Source organism: Lutra lutra, chromosome 10 (genome assembly GCF_902655055.1).
Source record: "Lutra lutra chromosome 10, mLutLut1.2, whole genome shotgun sequence".
In the NCBI taxonomy this organism is placed as follows: domain Eukaryota; kingdom Metazoa; phylum Chordata; class Mammalia; order Carnivora; family Mustelidae; genus Lutra; species Lutra lutra.
The window spans coordinates 105,676,965-105,692,959 of NC_062287.1; the positions used below are offsets into that span (position 1 = coordinate 105,676,965).

Here is a 15,995-nt window from a genome sequence, read left to right on the forward strand (position 1 = left end):
AAAAAAAAAAAAAAAAAAACAAAAAAACCCACAACCTTCTTGTTTCTGGTACAATAAATCTCTAAAACTGGTAGTCTCCAAAATGGAGAAATTTATTTCTTGTCACTGAAACAATAGAGAGTTTTTATTAAAAAGGGATGCTAAGGAAAAGTAGCCTTTTGCATGAGAACATGACTATAAAGCTGTTTCTATTCAAGGACCCCATTAGCTCTGGTCACCACTATTAACTAGGCCTACTAAAATCTGATGAGCTTGCTGGACTCCTCTATGAAAATACTGGCATCTAGCAAATTAAGGAAGACTTGCACTCATTCATTTTGCTGAACTGATGAGGCTTATGCTGATGTTAGATGAAAACGTCAGGCCCTCAGGCTTCTAAGGATCTGTGGTTCAGGCCAGAACCAGAATCCAGACACCAACAGTATTTATGGTTTATCTTTTTATTGTTTCTCCTTTTATCAAAACCTGTCACAGCTGGGGGCCAAGAGGAAGTTAAAAAAATTGCCACAAATATTCCCCCTTGTCCCCTAGTTAGTCCTCCCCCACCCCCCCACCCAGGGCTTCAGGCCAACCCTGGGCACACATGATCATCACCCCCCACCCTCAGTCTTCTCCCAGCAATAAATACAGGTGACCGTGATTCGATGAAACCACAACCAATTTCTCCATCTTGAATGCCCCCCAAAGGGGACAAAACGGGGACAAAAGAAGTTTAATGCCCATCCCCTCTTAAGGAAGAGTGGAAACTTCTTTCCCCCAAGGGACAGGGGGGATAGAACTGCCCCCATCAGAACTGCAGCAGCTCTAGAAGCAATCAGGGAGAGGAAAGGTTGGGGCAACAGTGAAGAGTATGTTCTCTAGCAACCTCACTCCTTTGATCCATTCATCCCTTATCAGGTAAGGGGTGGTCCCAGTGTATCAGTGGGGCATAAAAAGGGGAGGGCTGACAGAGAAGCAGCAGGAGAAAGAAACAAAAGGAGGAAAAGCAGTTTGGTGGGAAGGGAAGAGGAAGGAGAAAAGGAACCCTAGAGCTCACTGCCCTCCTGTTCTTCCAAGAAATGGCATCAACACCATCAAGAGGTATGAATGAAGAGGGTCTAGAGGAGATTCAGAGCCCCCAAAAGAAAGGAAAAAGAAGGGAAAGCAAGGGCCTCATGGTCCCCAGGTCTTCACAGGTGAATGTGCTCCAGTTACAGCAACAGACTGTTGGGAGGTGATGCGAGACTTGTCGTCAGCAGGGTGGCAGAGGTCAGGAGGTCACAGGAGGAATTCAGAGCCCAGGGACAGCTTCTCATCCTGCCCAGATGTTGGCAGAATCTGAGTCTTCAGATAAGAAAGGTGAAGTCTGGGGAGGGTCAAACTCCAAGGCAGAAGGAAGAAGAACTCTCATCACCACTGCGCCCCTCCCACCCCCCAACAGCCCTTGCGTTATCGCAGGTGAATACTCCAGTCAGATGCCACGTTGACGCCAGGCTTGCGCAGGACCAATACCGAGGTCTCAGGGTCATGCTGGAAGGACAGGCGGCTTTCAGGAGATCCTGTCAGGATAAAGAAGAAAGCGTTCCATGGTCACAGCAACAGCTATGGCACAGCAACTATTTTCCCACAGGCAAGGTGTCCCCAGCCCTGCCCCTACTTCCCCTCTTTCCCCAACCTGGGGGCTAGTCTCACCCTCACCTTTTGTCTGGAGTACCACGGCTGCTGGCTTTCCCGCCCCTATTATCACCACTCGCTCAATCCAGATTGGTGTCTCAAAGTGGCCTTTGGGGTCTGCTGAGCTAGAGGGAACAAAAACAGATGCCAGTCAGGGAGAAAGATGTCAGAGCCGAAGGAAGGATGAGACCCAAGAGCAGGATCATATTTAAGAAAAGAGCACAGGGCACTGTGAGCATCCCCGAGGCTACCACAGACGAATGAGCGCTTCATTACCTGGAGACCAGGCTGTTGCCAGAGAATGAGAACCGACGCAGCAGGAACTCCTGGCGAGTCTGATAATTGAATGTGTGCCCATCATCTAGAAAGAGCTCTCCTTGGGCTGTACCCTGAGCAGGAAATGGGATAGGCAAGAGCCTGAGCCCCAGGGGGAAGGAGGGGCACTCCCCGGGGGACTGAATCCCAGGGAGGCAGGCAGAGGGCTGAGGGGCTCCCTGCCCACGCACTCACCTGGGGACTGAGAGCAACGAAAAGGGTGATGGGGTCATCCTTCATGCAGTCAGAAGAGCGCCGCACTCGCATCCACCGAGGGATAATTGTCCCTCCACGCTGGAACACAGGGATCTAGGGCGAGAACAGGGGAAGAAGCTGCCCTGCTGTCCAGGCTTGGGCCCAGCAGTGTCTTTTGCTCTTGCCCATCTGTTCTCACTTAGGTACCAGACCCCAAAGCACACACTCTCCCCTTCTGGAAACCGACAGGCAGACGGAGCTGGCAGCTTGGCCAGGCGTACTCACAGTGCTCAGGGTTACAGGTAGGTACAGGGTCTGGGGACCATAATGCTTCTGGTAGCTCTGAATGTCATACCACACCTAAGGATGGCAGAAGACATACTAGGTCACTGCATAGGGCCCCCATTCTATTTACTCTCCTTGCCCTTCACCACCTTTCCCCACCACGCCCTTTCTTCCTTAACTCACCTCCCCTTGGCCAGGCAGATACACCTGCACGCCATGAGCCCCGGAGTCTGATACAGGGTGAACCAATAATGCATCCCCTAAAACACACCAGAATCCGCTGTGAACTGAGGGGACCAGTTCCCAGGTAGGGAGGACCAAAACACCTGCTGTCTTGTGCCACCGGCTTCACTCACTCCTCCCTCCCTGGGCACCCATAGACCTCTCCCACAGGGGCTTACTTCTTCTCAGCCCTATCCCAACCCACCAGCAACGGTCCCCTCCATTTCTCACCAAGCAGGAACTGATCATCTATACTGAAGGTGGTCACATCCTGAGGATAATGCACCCACAGGGGCCTAGGAAGGAAGCAAGACAAGAAGGGAAGACACCTGCTGTCTTGGTAGAGGTCAAAGATGCTACCCCAGGAACCGAAGAGGAGAATGGCACAGGGTGGGGCGCCTGGGTGGCTCAGTGGGTTAAAGCCTCAGCCTTGGGGCGCCTGGGTGGCTCAGTGGGTTAAAACCCCTGCCTTCGGCTCAGGTCATGATCTCAGGTCCTGGGATCGAGCCCCGCATCGGGCTCTCTGCTCAGCAGGGAGCCTACTTCCCCCTCTCTCTCTGCCTGCCTCTCCGCCTACTTGTGATCTCTGTCTGATTGATTGATAGATAGATAGATAGATAGATAGATAAATATCTTTTAAAAAAAAATAAAGCCTCTGCCTTCGGCTCGGATCATGATCCCAGGGTCCTGGGATCGAGCCCCACATCGGGCTTTCTGCTCAGCAGGGGGACTTGCTTCCTCCTTGCTCTCTGCCTGCTTCTCTGCCTACTTGTGATCTCTGTCAAATAAACAAACAAAATCTTAAAAAAAAAAAAAAAAAAAAGGGGCGCCTGGGTGGCTCAGTGGGTTAAGCCGCTGCCTTCGGCTCAGGTCATGATCTCAGGGTCCTGGGATCGAGCCCCGCATCGGGCTCTCTCCTCGGCGGGAAGCCTGCTTCTCCCTCTCTCTCTCTGCCTGCCTCTCTGCCTGCTTGTGCTCTCTCTCTGTCAAATAAATAAATAAAAAAAATCTTAAAAAAAAAAAAAAAAAAAAAAAAAAAGTACAAGCCAGGAGTCTGCAGCCAGACAGCCCAACTGTGCCGTAGGCCTTAGCTATGCAACCTACCCTTGGTCATTGAACTTCCTCACCCATCTCCTTGCCTCCTCCTCCCCTGCCCCCTCCTGAAACTATTCCACACAGCAACTTTCCAGTAGCCATTGCATCATCCTGGATCACATCGAATTTTCGTCTCCTAGGTCATGTCCTACCTCTCCCTCTGGTTCCTTACCCTGAGTCACACTGGTCTTTCTATCCCTGGAACACAACAAACTCATTTCCACTTTAGAATGTCTGCACCTGACGTCTCCTGTGCTGGGATTTTCCTCCGCCAGATCACAAAAGTCCATCTACCTCACTGGTCAGACCTCACCTCCCATGCCCTTCCCCTAACCCTTTTTTTAAGAAGACCCCACACCCAGCGTGGAGCCCGACATGGGGCTTCAACTCATGACCCTGAGATCAAGACCTGAGCTGAGATCAAAAGTCAGGTTCTTAACCCAACAAGCCACCCAGGTGCCACTCACATGTCCTTCTTCTTAAAAAAGCTATGGGTAGAACCAAATTCCATTACCCTATTCAAAGAGCCTATCACTGCTGGCAATTTTCTTATTTACCTATTTGTGTACATGTCTGCCTGTTTTACTCCCAAGGATGGAAGGATACTTGTCGGCCCTGTTTCAGGCACTGGGGATAGTGATGAACGATGCCCAGCAATGTTTACTGCCACTCATCCCATTAGTTTCTTCTTACTCTTGACCTTGAAACTAGAATTTCCTTCCTTTACGAGGCCCCAGTGAGTGGTGAAAGAGGCCCAGAGATGGAGCCCAATCCCCACTGTCCCTCAGCCACCTCAACCCACTCCACACAGACGCAGCTGACTGCCTCACCTCATGACAGGAATGCCTTCACGATGGGCCTGATAGAAGAGGGTGTACCAGAAGGGCAGCAAGGAGTATCGCTGGCCCAAGGCATCTCGGACGATGTCATGGTACTGAGCTGGTAAGAGCCAGGGCTCCCGCCGCCCAGTGTCCAAGTGTGCATGGGCCCGGAAGAATGGCTGGTAGGCACCCATCTGGTACCAGCGCACAAGCAGCTCTGGTTCTGGATTTTTGAAGAAACCGCCCACGTCCGCTGGGAGAGGGGAGGGGGAAACAGGTTGGCAAAGAGGGCTGCTACCTAAGGAGCTCCCCCAGGCCCCAACCTAGACTCTCAGCTCTCTCTGTTCACGCCTGGGTTCTGTGCCCTCTACCTGGCTCCTCTCCCACCAAACCAAGACCCCCAATTCCGCCCCCTCTCACCTCCACAGAAGGAAAGTCCCACCAGCCCCAAGCTGAGACACATAGGAATAGAGATCTTCAAATGGTCCCACTCAGCAGTGTTGTCCCCAGTCCACACAGCTCCTAAGGAAGAGGAGGGCGATGGAGGTTGCAAGCAGCGGGGAGCTCCGCTTTTCCTACAGCCGACTCCTCTGACCTGCCACCTCTGTTCTAGGACCCTCAGGGCCCTACCCAAGATGGCAGAATTCACAACAGCACTTGAAAGGGGACTGGACCCCCCCGCCCCGGATCCCCTTAAAGTGCGCAGGTGCGGGGGTGGGGGAGAGGGCAGCCAGCTGCTCTCAGACAGCCGCATGGACAGATTTCTCAGAGAACCAGGCCTTGGTGCACCACTCCTCCGATCTGCCCTTCACACCCCCTCTGTCACAGCTCTATTCTCCAAATCTTACCAAAGCGCTGGGAGCCCGCGAAGAAAGCCCTGCTTAGGACAAAGGGGCGCTCCAGGCCCCCAGAGCGCAGCACCAGCCCGTCTGCCGTTGCCATGTGCTGGATGGAGACAGGAGAGGAAGGGTAGTGAGGACTAAAAGCCTGCTGTCATGTCCATTCCCCAGCCCTCAGGCTCTTCTTGCTCGGCCTCTTACCACGTAGAAGCCATAGATGTTATGGACGTCTCGGTGCTCCCAGCCCCCATAATGCTGGGCATCCTTAAGCATAGTAACCTCAGGACCATTGAACACAGATGGTTCGTTCATGTCATTCCAGACATAGAGGTTGGGAGCTGAGCCCTAGGTACACGAGGCGGAAAATGGGGACAGAAGGACAGAGAAGAGGAAAAAGACAAACTGTGAGAGCAGAGCACGCCTAGGAATCCAAAAAGTATTTCTCAGGGTCTGACGAGGAACAAGAAGGCCTCCTGAAAAATACAAGCAGCCAGGGGCGCCTGGGGGCTCAGTCAGTTAAGCACCAACTCTTGGTATTGGCTCAGGTCATGATCTCAGGGTGGTGGGGGTCAAGTCTGGTGTTAGGCTCTGGCCTCAGCGGGGAGTCTGCTTCCTTCCTTCTCCCTCTGTCCCTTCCCCAACCCCCAACTCCCACACGCACTCTCTCTCTAATAAATACATCTTTAAAAAAACACAAAGCAAAACAGAGAACCAACCAGAGCAGGGCTGGCCGGCAGAGAATGACGGTCTCAAGGAGGTGGGGTGGGAATGACGGATGCAGGTAGAGGAGGGGCTGCCGTACCTCATAGTTGTCAAAGCTGAACATGTTGGCCCACCAGGCCCTCATCGTAGGATTGGTAAAATCAGGATAACCAGCGGCACCTAGGACAAGTTAAGGGTAGCTGTCAACCTCCATGGGGCACAATGGTGGCCATCCTACCTTCCTGGTCTCACAACAGCCTCTCCCTCAATTCTGGGCCCACCTACCTGGCCAGCACCAGCCCTCGTAGTCAGAGCCATCCCGGGTTTTAACATACAGACCCCGGCTCTGCAACTCTTCATGTACACGGTAGCCAGAATCCACCTTGATGTGGGGGTCCACAATGGCCACCAGCTGCAGGCAAGGAACAGGGATGCTCAGAGCTCTCCAGGGCCGCTGTGCCTGAGGAGACCGAGCACGGCCACAGCCCTCTTACCTTCCGCCTCTTGGAGGCCAAGTGTTCCAGCATGGTAAGGGGTTGGGGGAAACGGCTGGGGTCCCAGGTGAAGTACCGCTTGCCATCAGCATGCTCGATGTCCAGCCAAATGACATCGCAAGGCAGGTTGTGGTCATCAAAGCCCTGATCAACTTCCAACACATCGGCCTCATCCCGGTAGTTCCAGCGGCTCTGGTGGTAGCCGAGGGAGAAGAGCGGGGGCAATGCCTGGGTCCCTGCAGGCACGGGGGTCACAGTGGGGTCAGGCCCAACCTGGGTCACTGGAACACCCAGAAAGGAAGGGAGGCTTGTCGATGAAAGAGAGTGTGAAGGGTGCTGGGCTAGTAAGTAGGCTGAGGCACAGAACTTTTGAAAAGTGGAGTCATCCTCTCAAGAAGACAGGGCCAGCAGAGGAGGCTGCAGGCTGGCAGAGAGGGGACGCACATACCTGTGAGACTGGCATACTGCCGGAACACATCAAAGGCAGAGGGCCCGAGCAGCAGGAAGACATCAATGATGCCGCTCTCCGACATCCAGCGGACATCTGTCTGCGGGGTCTCCCCGGAGCCTTGCAGGTAGTCTAGCATTTTCCCAAACAGGGTCTACAGAAGAGACCAGACACACAGATCTGACACCCACCCTCTTCGTCCCTGACGCAGAGACAAAGCAGCAGTGTTCTCTTCAGAGTCCTCACACAGCGGGGTCCTAAGGAGTCACTCTGGGCTGAGATTAGAGATCATCTCCGCGGGGAAACTTTTCTGGAAAACGCCATCTAAAACAGCACTGTCTCCGTCCCCACCACGTGACCGCTGCATCTCCTTCTCAACACTTACCCCTGCGGAACTCACCCCGCCTTCTCACCTGTGTTAACATCTGTCTTCCACCCTGAGAGTGAGAACATTTCCTACCCCAAGAGCAATATATCCCCAGCACCTACCGGAGTGTCTAGTACATGACAAATATACTAACAAATGCACTGACAATAAATGCAGAAGGAGCAATACCTTCTCCACAAGCATGTGTTTTCTGGGAAGGGCCAGGGAACTCAAATGCTGCTCCCAAGACTCAGGGCCCCTTCTCCCACCCAGTCCCTAAACAGGGATCCCCAGGAGCCTCCCGCCAGCCTCTTCAAAGTAAATTCCCCTAGCACACCCACTGTCTCAGGCCTGAACATGTGCTGCTCTCTTACTGCTCCCCGCCTGCGTGCTCACCTTCCCTGCGGTGTTGGATGATATGTCAACCCAGGTCTCCGCGGCATTGAGCCAGAAGATGCCCAGGTCCCGATGAGGGCTGTGTGCCAGAAGCACAGGCACAGACCCATACAGGGCCATGGGGTTGTAGAGCTCATACTGGAATACATCCAAATTGTAGAGGCGATATGGCTCCCCACCCCTGCAGGCAGACAGACAGACTGGCCCTAGGCTGTGGCACCCACAACCTCCACCCCACAGATACAGAGTGCTAAGAATTGGCCCCCTGCCCTTTCTCAAACCTTTCTCAAACAAGAATTTTTCTTTATTTAAGGTTTTATTTCTGAGGGAGAGTGTGCATAAGCAAAGGGGAGGGGCAAAGGAAGAGGGAGAAGAAGAGTCCCTACTGAGCAGAAAGCCTGATGTGGGGCTCCATCCCAGGATGCTGGGATCACGACCTAAGCCGAAAGCAGATGCTTAACCAACTGAGCCACCCCGGCGCCCCTCAAAGGAGAATTTTCTGATCACCAAAGGTGATCTGGCCACAGGAAGTGATCCATGCTTGTCTGGAGCATCCAAACTGTATGGATACCACTCCGTAGCCCTAAAGTCCAACCCCTCTTTCCCGCCCCCACTTCTTGATGTCACCATGGGACTCACTCAGTGACCTTTAACCTCAGGTTGTCTGCATGCTCAGGGATCCCATACACATGCTCCATGCCTGGCAGAGAGAAGTCTAAACCCACAGACGTGGGGCCTGGAAGGAAAGCAAAAGATGGGCTCCAGAGCTTCTGTTTGACAAGGAGTCCTTGCAACCCTGCCCAAGGCTCTCCCAGTCCCTCACCATATGGCTTGCTGTCAGAGTGAGTTTTGAATGTCTCCTCCCAGGCTCCTGGCTCATCTTTCTCTGCCTTCCCCTGGGTCTCCTCTGGCTGTGAGGAGGAAAGCAGAGTATCTCCAATCACACACTAGCTCTCTCTTCCCCCACCCTCTTCTAAATCCCATCCCCAATGGGGAGACTGAGCTCAAGTTTCCTGTGGGCCTTTCCCTTCCAACCTCCCAGCCAGCCCTGTGCCCAACAACCCAGCCCACTGACTTGCCTTGTCACCATCCCCAGGTGCTTCCTCCGGCTGGGCCCCACCGCCCTCCGCTGGGTCTTTTGATCCTTGCCTGGAAGGTAGGAGAGCTGTCTGCTCCAATCCAGAGGGGGCAGGGACGAGGGGCTAGTGGAAGGAGGGGTAAGGGAATAGAGAGCCAAGGGTCCAAAGGAACGAAGGCATTGGAGGAAGGGACTGAATGTTAAAGCTTGGCAAGGGACCCCAGTGAGCAGATCAATATGCAAAGGACGGGGAGAGAAATGAGAAAGGGAAATGATTAATGCCACCAGGAGGTGCCTGCCACACACAGGACTCAATCCCCAGCCTCTGCCTGCGTTCCAGAAGAGACAGGCGGGATGGTTCAAGTGCCTGGACTGGGAATGCCAGTGCTGGCTCTGCAGCCTCTGAGAGAACCTGGCCCCAACGACTCTCACTGGACCTCAGCCTCTTGGCCGGACACCAGGGTTTTACAAAGGCAAGTGGGTCATACCACAGTCAAGCCTCTACAGATATATGCAGGGACTCAAACAAGAGGTTCTGCCGAAGAATGTTTTCAAGGGCAGCTGGCAAGCAGTTCCACCTAGAGCCTCAGTGCACCCCCACTAAGAGCCAGAAACCCCAGCATTGGGCAGCATCTCTCCACCCCATCACAAATCAAGAAGCTCCCTACATTCCTTAAGGACTTCCAGCATTTCATCTTCCTTCTCCCAGGGGGCTCCCAGACAGGGGACCAGGGACCAGATACCATGTATCTGGAGAAAGAAGGGTGAGTGAAGGGCAGGGTATAGAAAGGTCTGGGGCACCTTCCCCTGGGGGCCAGAGTGAAGGGTGGGTAAGGGCAGAGGAACAGATACAGTACCAGTGGCCATGGATTTACCTAGAGAAAAGGTTCTTGATCTTATCCCAAATGCTACCGAGCGTGAGACTAACTTTATCCGAGAAACTGGGGCAGGAGGAAATGGGTAGGAAAGGGGAAAAGGAGGCACAAAACCAACACAAAAACAGAAACATAAAAGTGAGTTTCAGTCGACAAACTTCCAGAGATGGGGGGATGGGGCAGAAAAGAAACAAAACAAAACAAAACAAAACAAAAAGGAAGAAAATAAACCTGGGAAATGTGATGGTGTGAAAAGGGGAAGAGGGAAAGGCAGACCCAGGCAGGCCTCCCAGAGGTGGTGCCCAGGGTACAGCTCAGGGACAAAGGTGACTTGCCTCCTGGTCTGTACAGGAAACGGAGAAAACCGCGACCTGGGTCTGCTTCCTACCCTCCCTGACAGCAGCTTCTCCCAGCCTCAGCCCCGGCCCCTACCTGGCGGTCCTGCCACCCTGTCTCCTCCCAGGGACCCAGTGCCAAATCCACCACACCCCTGGGCCCTGGCCTACTAGGTCCTCTCCAGTCCCAACCCCTGTACTCACGGGACCCTGGGAGCCCTCTGGTGCTCAAAATCCAAGAGTCCTCGGGCATTGACACTAAGCAGAAGACTGCGGTCCTCTAACAGGTCCAGGCGGAATGGCCGTGCTGTCAAGATGATTTTATAGGGTCCCTCAGCCACGGTGAGCTCCACACTGTTTTCATCACGGCCAGAGACAGAAAGCCTGGGAAAGAGATCGAAAAGGATAAAAAGAAGCACAAAGAGCCAAGAGTAGTGATGACACTTTCAGACGGTGGGGAGGGGGACTGCTAAGAGCTACAGTTGGTGTGGGGACAGTGCCAGGGGCAGACAGATTCACCAAAGGAACGAAGAAGAGCCTGGCAGTGGACCCAAGCATACTTAGAACTTCGAAATGTAACAGAGATAGCATGGCAGTTGGGTGAGGACAGGAGGACTATTCAACAGAGAAATGAGAAAAATAAATTTCGATTAGGAAAAAAATGGTACCAAATTCCTACCTCATATCAGATATAAGTAACTACTCCAGACAGATTATGACTTAGCATTTTAAAGTAAGATTTTTTTAACTTTTTAAGATTTTATTTATTTACCTGACAGAGACCACAAGTACACAGAGAGGCAGGCAGAGAGAGAGGAGGAAGCAGGCTCCCTGCTGAGCAGAGAGCCGGATGCCAGCTCGATCCCAAGACCCTGAGACTAGGACCTGAGCCAAAGGCAGAGGCCTTAACCCACTGAGCCACCCAGGCGCCCCTTTTTTTTCTTTTTTAAGTAATCTCTACACCCAACATGGGGCTCAAACCCATGACCCTGAGAACAAGAGTCACATGTTCTAAGGACTGAGCCAGCTAGGCATCCCTAAAGTAAGATACTTAGAAAAAAATATAAATATTTTTATGACCTTGAAATAGAGAAGAATTATTTAAACACAACTTAGAGGGGTGCCTGGGTGGCTCAGTCAGTTAAGCCTCTGTCTTCGGCTCAGGTCATGATCCCTAGGTCCTGGGATTGAGCCCCACATCAGGCTCCCTGCTCAGCAGGGAGCCTGCTTCTCCCTCTCCCTATGCCTGCAGCTCCCCCTGCTTGTCCTCTCTCTTTCTGTCAAATAAATAAAATCTTTTAAAAAATTATCAGGGGCACATGGGTGGCTCAGTGGGTTAATCCTCTGCCTTCGGCTTGGGTCATGATCCCAGGGTCCTGGGATCAAGCCCCACACCGGGCTCTCTGCGCAGCGGGGAGCCCCTGCTCTCTCTGCCTACTTGTGATCTCTGTCAAATAAATAAATAAAAATCTTAAAAAAAAAAAAAAAAAAAGACAAGTGAATGATAACTTTAGAATAACAATCACCTCTGGGGGCAGTCAGGGCCACATGATAGTGAGAAGTATATGATTGGGTTGGGTAAAGGGTATACAGGAAGGTTTATCATATCATATTCTAAATTAAGTACTTAATAGAGAGCCATGCATGGGGCCCTGGGCTGGCTCAGCTGGCAGAGCATGCGACTCTTGACCTCGGGGCTGCTGGGTTTGAGCCCCACGTCGGGTACAGAGATTACTAAAAAATAAATAAATAAATAAACTTAAAAGAGAGAGAGAGAGAGAGAACCCCATGCATGGAATACTCATTATGACACTGTGTAGGGACTCAAGAATTTGCGGAACTGTATCAAAACTATCTGAAGAAAAAGAAAGAAAAGGAGAAAAATTAGGGGAAGGGAAAGGACGGGAGGAACCAACCACACAGACACTGACACCGGAAGGCAAGATCTGGGGCCTCTGGGGCCTTGTTTATTTACTTTTGCATCACCAGCCCCTAGCCCAGGCCTGGCACAAAGCTGGAAGCAGTATCTGTCTGCGCAATGAAAGAAGAAAAAGGGCAGAAAAGAAAACGCATGAAACTAAGGGAGTAACAGAGCAAGGTTAGGAGAGTGACCAGGATACTAGAGAGCTGCTATCCCAAAGTGGGGGGGAAAAAAAATCAGCCAATAAAGATTCATCAGGAAGGAGAAAAGGACCGTGGAAATGCATAGGTTTCTCAAGAAAAATTTACCGAGATGTGGGGGGGTCAGCCACCAATACATCTGACACCCGGTATCGGGGCCGCCGGGGCTCCAGCTCATCAATCCTTATTCGCGTCATGTTCTTTTGAAGCCCCTGGAGCTCCAGCACCAGCACTACCTGTGGGGGTAGAGGTTTGGATCTGGAGAAGGGAGAGGGCCACACCACAGAATGCCCTCTGAACCCACTCCCTCCTGAGGGGGTCTCCTCCTTCTAGCCCCTCACCTAAGGGATCTGAGATCTGAATTCCTCACAAAATCCCAAGATGGCTGGGACAGGATGTTGGCTATAGGTTCACCTCTGACAAATTACCCCTTAGCAAGCATTTCCCCACCCCCACCAGACTCCTCCTTTTCTTCCCTGACCTTGGTGACCTCGTTGATCAGACGGACTGTGAGGGCATCGGGACCAAGCTGTAGAGAGTCCAGCAAGGCTCGGTATGGAGAAAGGCCTGGCCGTATGCTTCGTTGCCTCCTGCCAAGTGAAATGGGAAGGAAGGTTCCCCAATGTTCCTTGGTCCCTCTACCACCTGCAGTGTCCCCAGGCTACCCCTCACCTGGCACAGCACCTCCCACAGTACCCTATTTTCCACCCCACTCTCTAAGAAATATCATACTTGCAGAAGGAACTCTCTTCACAGGTCTTAAAGTTGCTTCTATCCACAGCAAGGGTAACTCCCAGGCAGACCCCTACACAAGCCAGTACCAAAGCTGCCCCAGACCTAGGGAGGAAAAAGACAAAGAGGGAACAATCAGCACAGAGGTCAGAAAAGGCCCCACCTTCACAGGGAAAGGCCCCTTCCCACCACAACCCTAAAGGGGGAGAAATATAAGGAGTCTGGTTAAACAGAAGAGAAGGCAGCGTGGACATGGGGTGAAGTGTCAAGCCTGAGGAGTTGGCTCGCTCACACCTTCCCTTCAAAAGGCAGAGGAAGTGGACACAGGATCTTTGGCCTTCAGAGGCCCTGGTATTGACTCTAGTTACATCAGCTTCTCAGAGGAAAGGAGCAGTAACAGCTGCTCCCAGGGGAAGTGATGGCCCCATGTGAGGAACAGAGAAACAAAGCCAGCCATGCCTTTCCACGGGCAAGGCATTAGGTGGAGCTACGGTGGAAAAGTTAAAGATGTACCCTCAGCTGGCCTGTGGTCAGCTAGAATACCTAGAATCCCAATATCCCTAGCACCCTTGACATCCTGCTCCTAGATCTTCAAAGTCAGTCACCACTACTGGGTAACCATAGCCACATGTATTGAGTCCTAACATATCCCCAGAGATCAGACTAACTGCCTATATCCTCAGTTTTCAACTCTCCCTGAAGTTTTTAAAAGTATCAGTCTCATCCCAGAGATTCTGATCGAACGGACACAAACAGGGGCCTGGGCATGTTTTTAAAATCGCTTCAAACAATACTAATGGACAACCATCATTCAAAACTTCTTCTTGATACACACTACCTCTTTTTCATTTCTTTCATTGTTTACTTAGTGAATGTAAGGTTAGAGTTTTACCCAGATGGGAAAATTGAAGCATAAAAGGTTCAATAATCCATCCAAAACTAAACTGCTAATAAGGGCTGAAAGTGGGATCGAACTCAGCTCCGCCTGACTCTGGGGCCCAAGTACTTCATGATACACAATACAGCACACCACCTACCAGCAGGGCCTGCCTCATTGAGGACCATTACCCCAAGGTTACCACAAACTGTCACTTCCCCCAACGTCCTATCAAATGACCAACAAAGGACTAATTGGCCTATTTAAGCAAGTTAGTTTGAAAGGCATGTTCATCCATTCTCAGTAAATCCTAAACAGAGGTCCTCAAACTTCACTGTTAAGAATTAGCTGCAGTGTTTAGTAAATGTAGATTCCCAAATCCCGGGGCGGAATCTGCATTTTAAACATGCTTTTCCAGTGACAAATGTGGGTTGTCCAGGAGCACACTCTTAAGTGTGTGTCCCAAATAGGAAGAGAAAACAAACACAGGCTTCTCTTAAAATCTTAAAACTTTGCAAAGTGTTAACAAAGTAACTAAAGACTATATATACATTGTATCCAGCATTAGCCTCAATCTGTTTGACAGCTAAAGGTAAGGAAAATCACCAGAAAGGAGATGGCAGAACATAGTCCTTCAGTTCCAGAAGAATGTGAAAAGCAATGCAGGACACACAGAAAAGTGAGAACACCAGGCACTGTCTTTTGATAGGCCAAGCAGGAATAATAAGAATCAAAAGAAGAAATGCTACCAAAAAACTCAACAGCTAAGCTTGTGGCCCAGGTCCTGAGGAGTGATGGCAGCAGGTACCCTGAACCACTGACCCCATGTCCACCTGCCCAAAGCGGCAGTAATCAGAAGTAAAGTGAGTTAAATACCCTCTGGAGTTCTAGTTACACAACCTGTGCAATGGGCTTGGGGGAAATGCCAATGAGGTTAGGATTTCTAAAAGATCTTTCAGAAGTGACCTGTTGGAAGGCCCTAGGAACTCAGGAATGCCTCGAATGCCCCAGAGCAAGAGGTGGTCACAAGCCAAAGTCAGGAATGAGCCGCAGGATAAGGTGCACCCGTTTATTGTTTCAGATCACAGACTTCAGAGAGGTGAGTTTACAGTCCAATCTTTTTTTTCACTGCTGGTCACAGGACATGCCTCTCCCACCCCAGTACATCCGTTATGTCCAGGTAAACGCTTTGTGGCGTTGGTGATTGTTTCGAACCGTTTTTTTCGGTAATAGAAACTCGAGAGCGCAGACCAAAACATTCAATTGCCATGTTGTGTTTGAGCACCATCATCCAGAGAGACCGTGAACTTACGGGATCCTGCCCCAGCCGTGCCCAGCGACCGTGAACACCGAAAAAGCTAGGGTTGGTGTCCATGTGAAGACAAGGGCAGGGCAGGGTCCGGGGCTCTGGGGTGGGGGTGGGGGGCGCATAGGGCAAGAAGGGTAGTGCAGGCGGGACAGCATTCCGCGGTGTTTCCCGGATGAGGGGCCCGAAGGACAGTGGGCTGCGTTCCCAGAGGCCCTGTCGCGTCTAGTCCCCGCCCGGATAGCCCCGCACACTGCAGGAAGGAGGCGGCAGAGTTAACCGCCGCGAGCCGCCAAGGGAGGGGGGCGGCTGAGAGCAGCCAAGGCCAAGAAGAGCGAACGGTTGCGGCCCTCATGAGCCGCCGGGCTGGAGCTGGGTGCCCCAGAAGCAGGGGCCCCCAGCACCGCGCGGATCTACCGCGAGGAAACCGGGGGAGACTGAGGCCACCTCCAGAGGGACAAAAGGTGCTCACGAGGCCGGGGGGGTAACAGAGTCTCAGGAGGACTCCCAGGAAGAAGAGATATGGGGTTTGGGGGGCCTGGGGGCGTCCCGGGCGTGCCCCCGGGTTCCGGGCTCCTCACCGCCTCCTACGCGCCGCCACTGCCGCTACCGCCGCCATCTTGTGCCGGGTTTGCTCCTTGACCCCGAGCCTCTCCTCCCCCCGCGCGCGCTGAGACACGTACCTTAGTGCCCGCCCCTTCCGGCCTTCTGATTGGCCCGACCAGAGAGCGGCCGGGGAGCTGTCCCATTGGCAGAGCGCACACAATAAACGCCCGCGTCTGGCGGGTCCAAGGGCGTGGCTTGCGGGCGGGGGTGGGATTGTCCAGAGCCAGGCGCTG

At 52.4% G+C, this 15,995-nt stretch overlaps 1 protein-coding gene across 2 annotated transcripts; it reads right to left on the minus strand.

The window, feature by feature from the left end:
- Nucleotides 1-424: 424 nt before the first annotated feature.
- Nucleotides 425-15,846, minus strand: GANAB (glucosidase II alpha subunit). Of its 2 annotated transcripts, XM_047691270.1 has the most exons (25): nucleotides 15,738-15,846; nucleotides 12,974-13,078; nucleotides 12,723-12,831; nucleotides 12,350-12,477; nucleotides 10,325-10,504; nucleotides 9,786-9,851; nucleotides 8,912-8,981; nucleotides 8,656-8,743; nucleotides 8,472-8,568; nucleotides 7,833-8,013; nucleotides 7,070-7,223; nucleotides 6,622-6,857; nucleotides 6,413-6,539; nucleotides 6,228-6,307; nucleotides 5,627-5,770; nucleotides 5,435-5,531; nucleotides 5,007-5,108; nucleotides 4,596-4,839; nucleotides 2,902-2,966; nucleotides 2,632-2,708; nucleotides 2,449-2,523; nucleotides 2,164-2,277; nucleotides 1,930-2,042; nucleotides 1,678-1,778; nucleotides 425-1,538 (listed from the first exon to the last, which is right to left on the minus strand). In XM_047691270.1, the coding sequence occupies exons 1-25, from the start codon at nucleotides 15,773-15,775 to the stop codon at nucleotides 1,429-1,431; spliced, it is 2,901 nt and encodes a 966-aa protein (XP_047547226.1). In that variant the 5' UTR covers nucleotides 15,776-15,846; the 3' UTR covers nucleotides 425-1,428. The 2 variants fall into 2 exon arrangements, with proteins under 2 accessions (XP_047547226.1, XP_047547227.1); XM_047691271.1 differs by lacking the exon at nucleotides 9,786-9,851.
- Nucleotides 15,847-15,995: the final 149 nt, after the last annotated feature.

Excerpts from the sequence above, each read along its gene's own strand:
- GANAB (XM_047691270.1), bottom strand. The coding sequence starts at position 15,775 with ATGGCGGCGGTAGCGGCAGTGGCGGCGCGTAGGAGGCG. Across the intron at positions 10,505-12,349 it reads GCTGACCCCCCCACATCTCG|GCTTTCTGTCTCTGGCCGTG; the intron begins GTAAATTTTTCT and ends TCTCTTTCCCAG. Across the intron at positions 1,539-1,677 it reads CGTGGTACTCCAGACAAAAG|GATCTCCTGAAAGCCGCCTG; the intron begins GTGAGGGTGAGA and ends TTATCCTGACAG.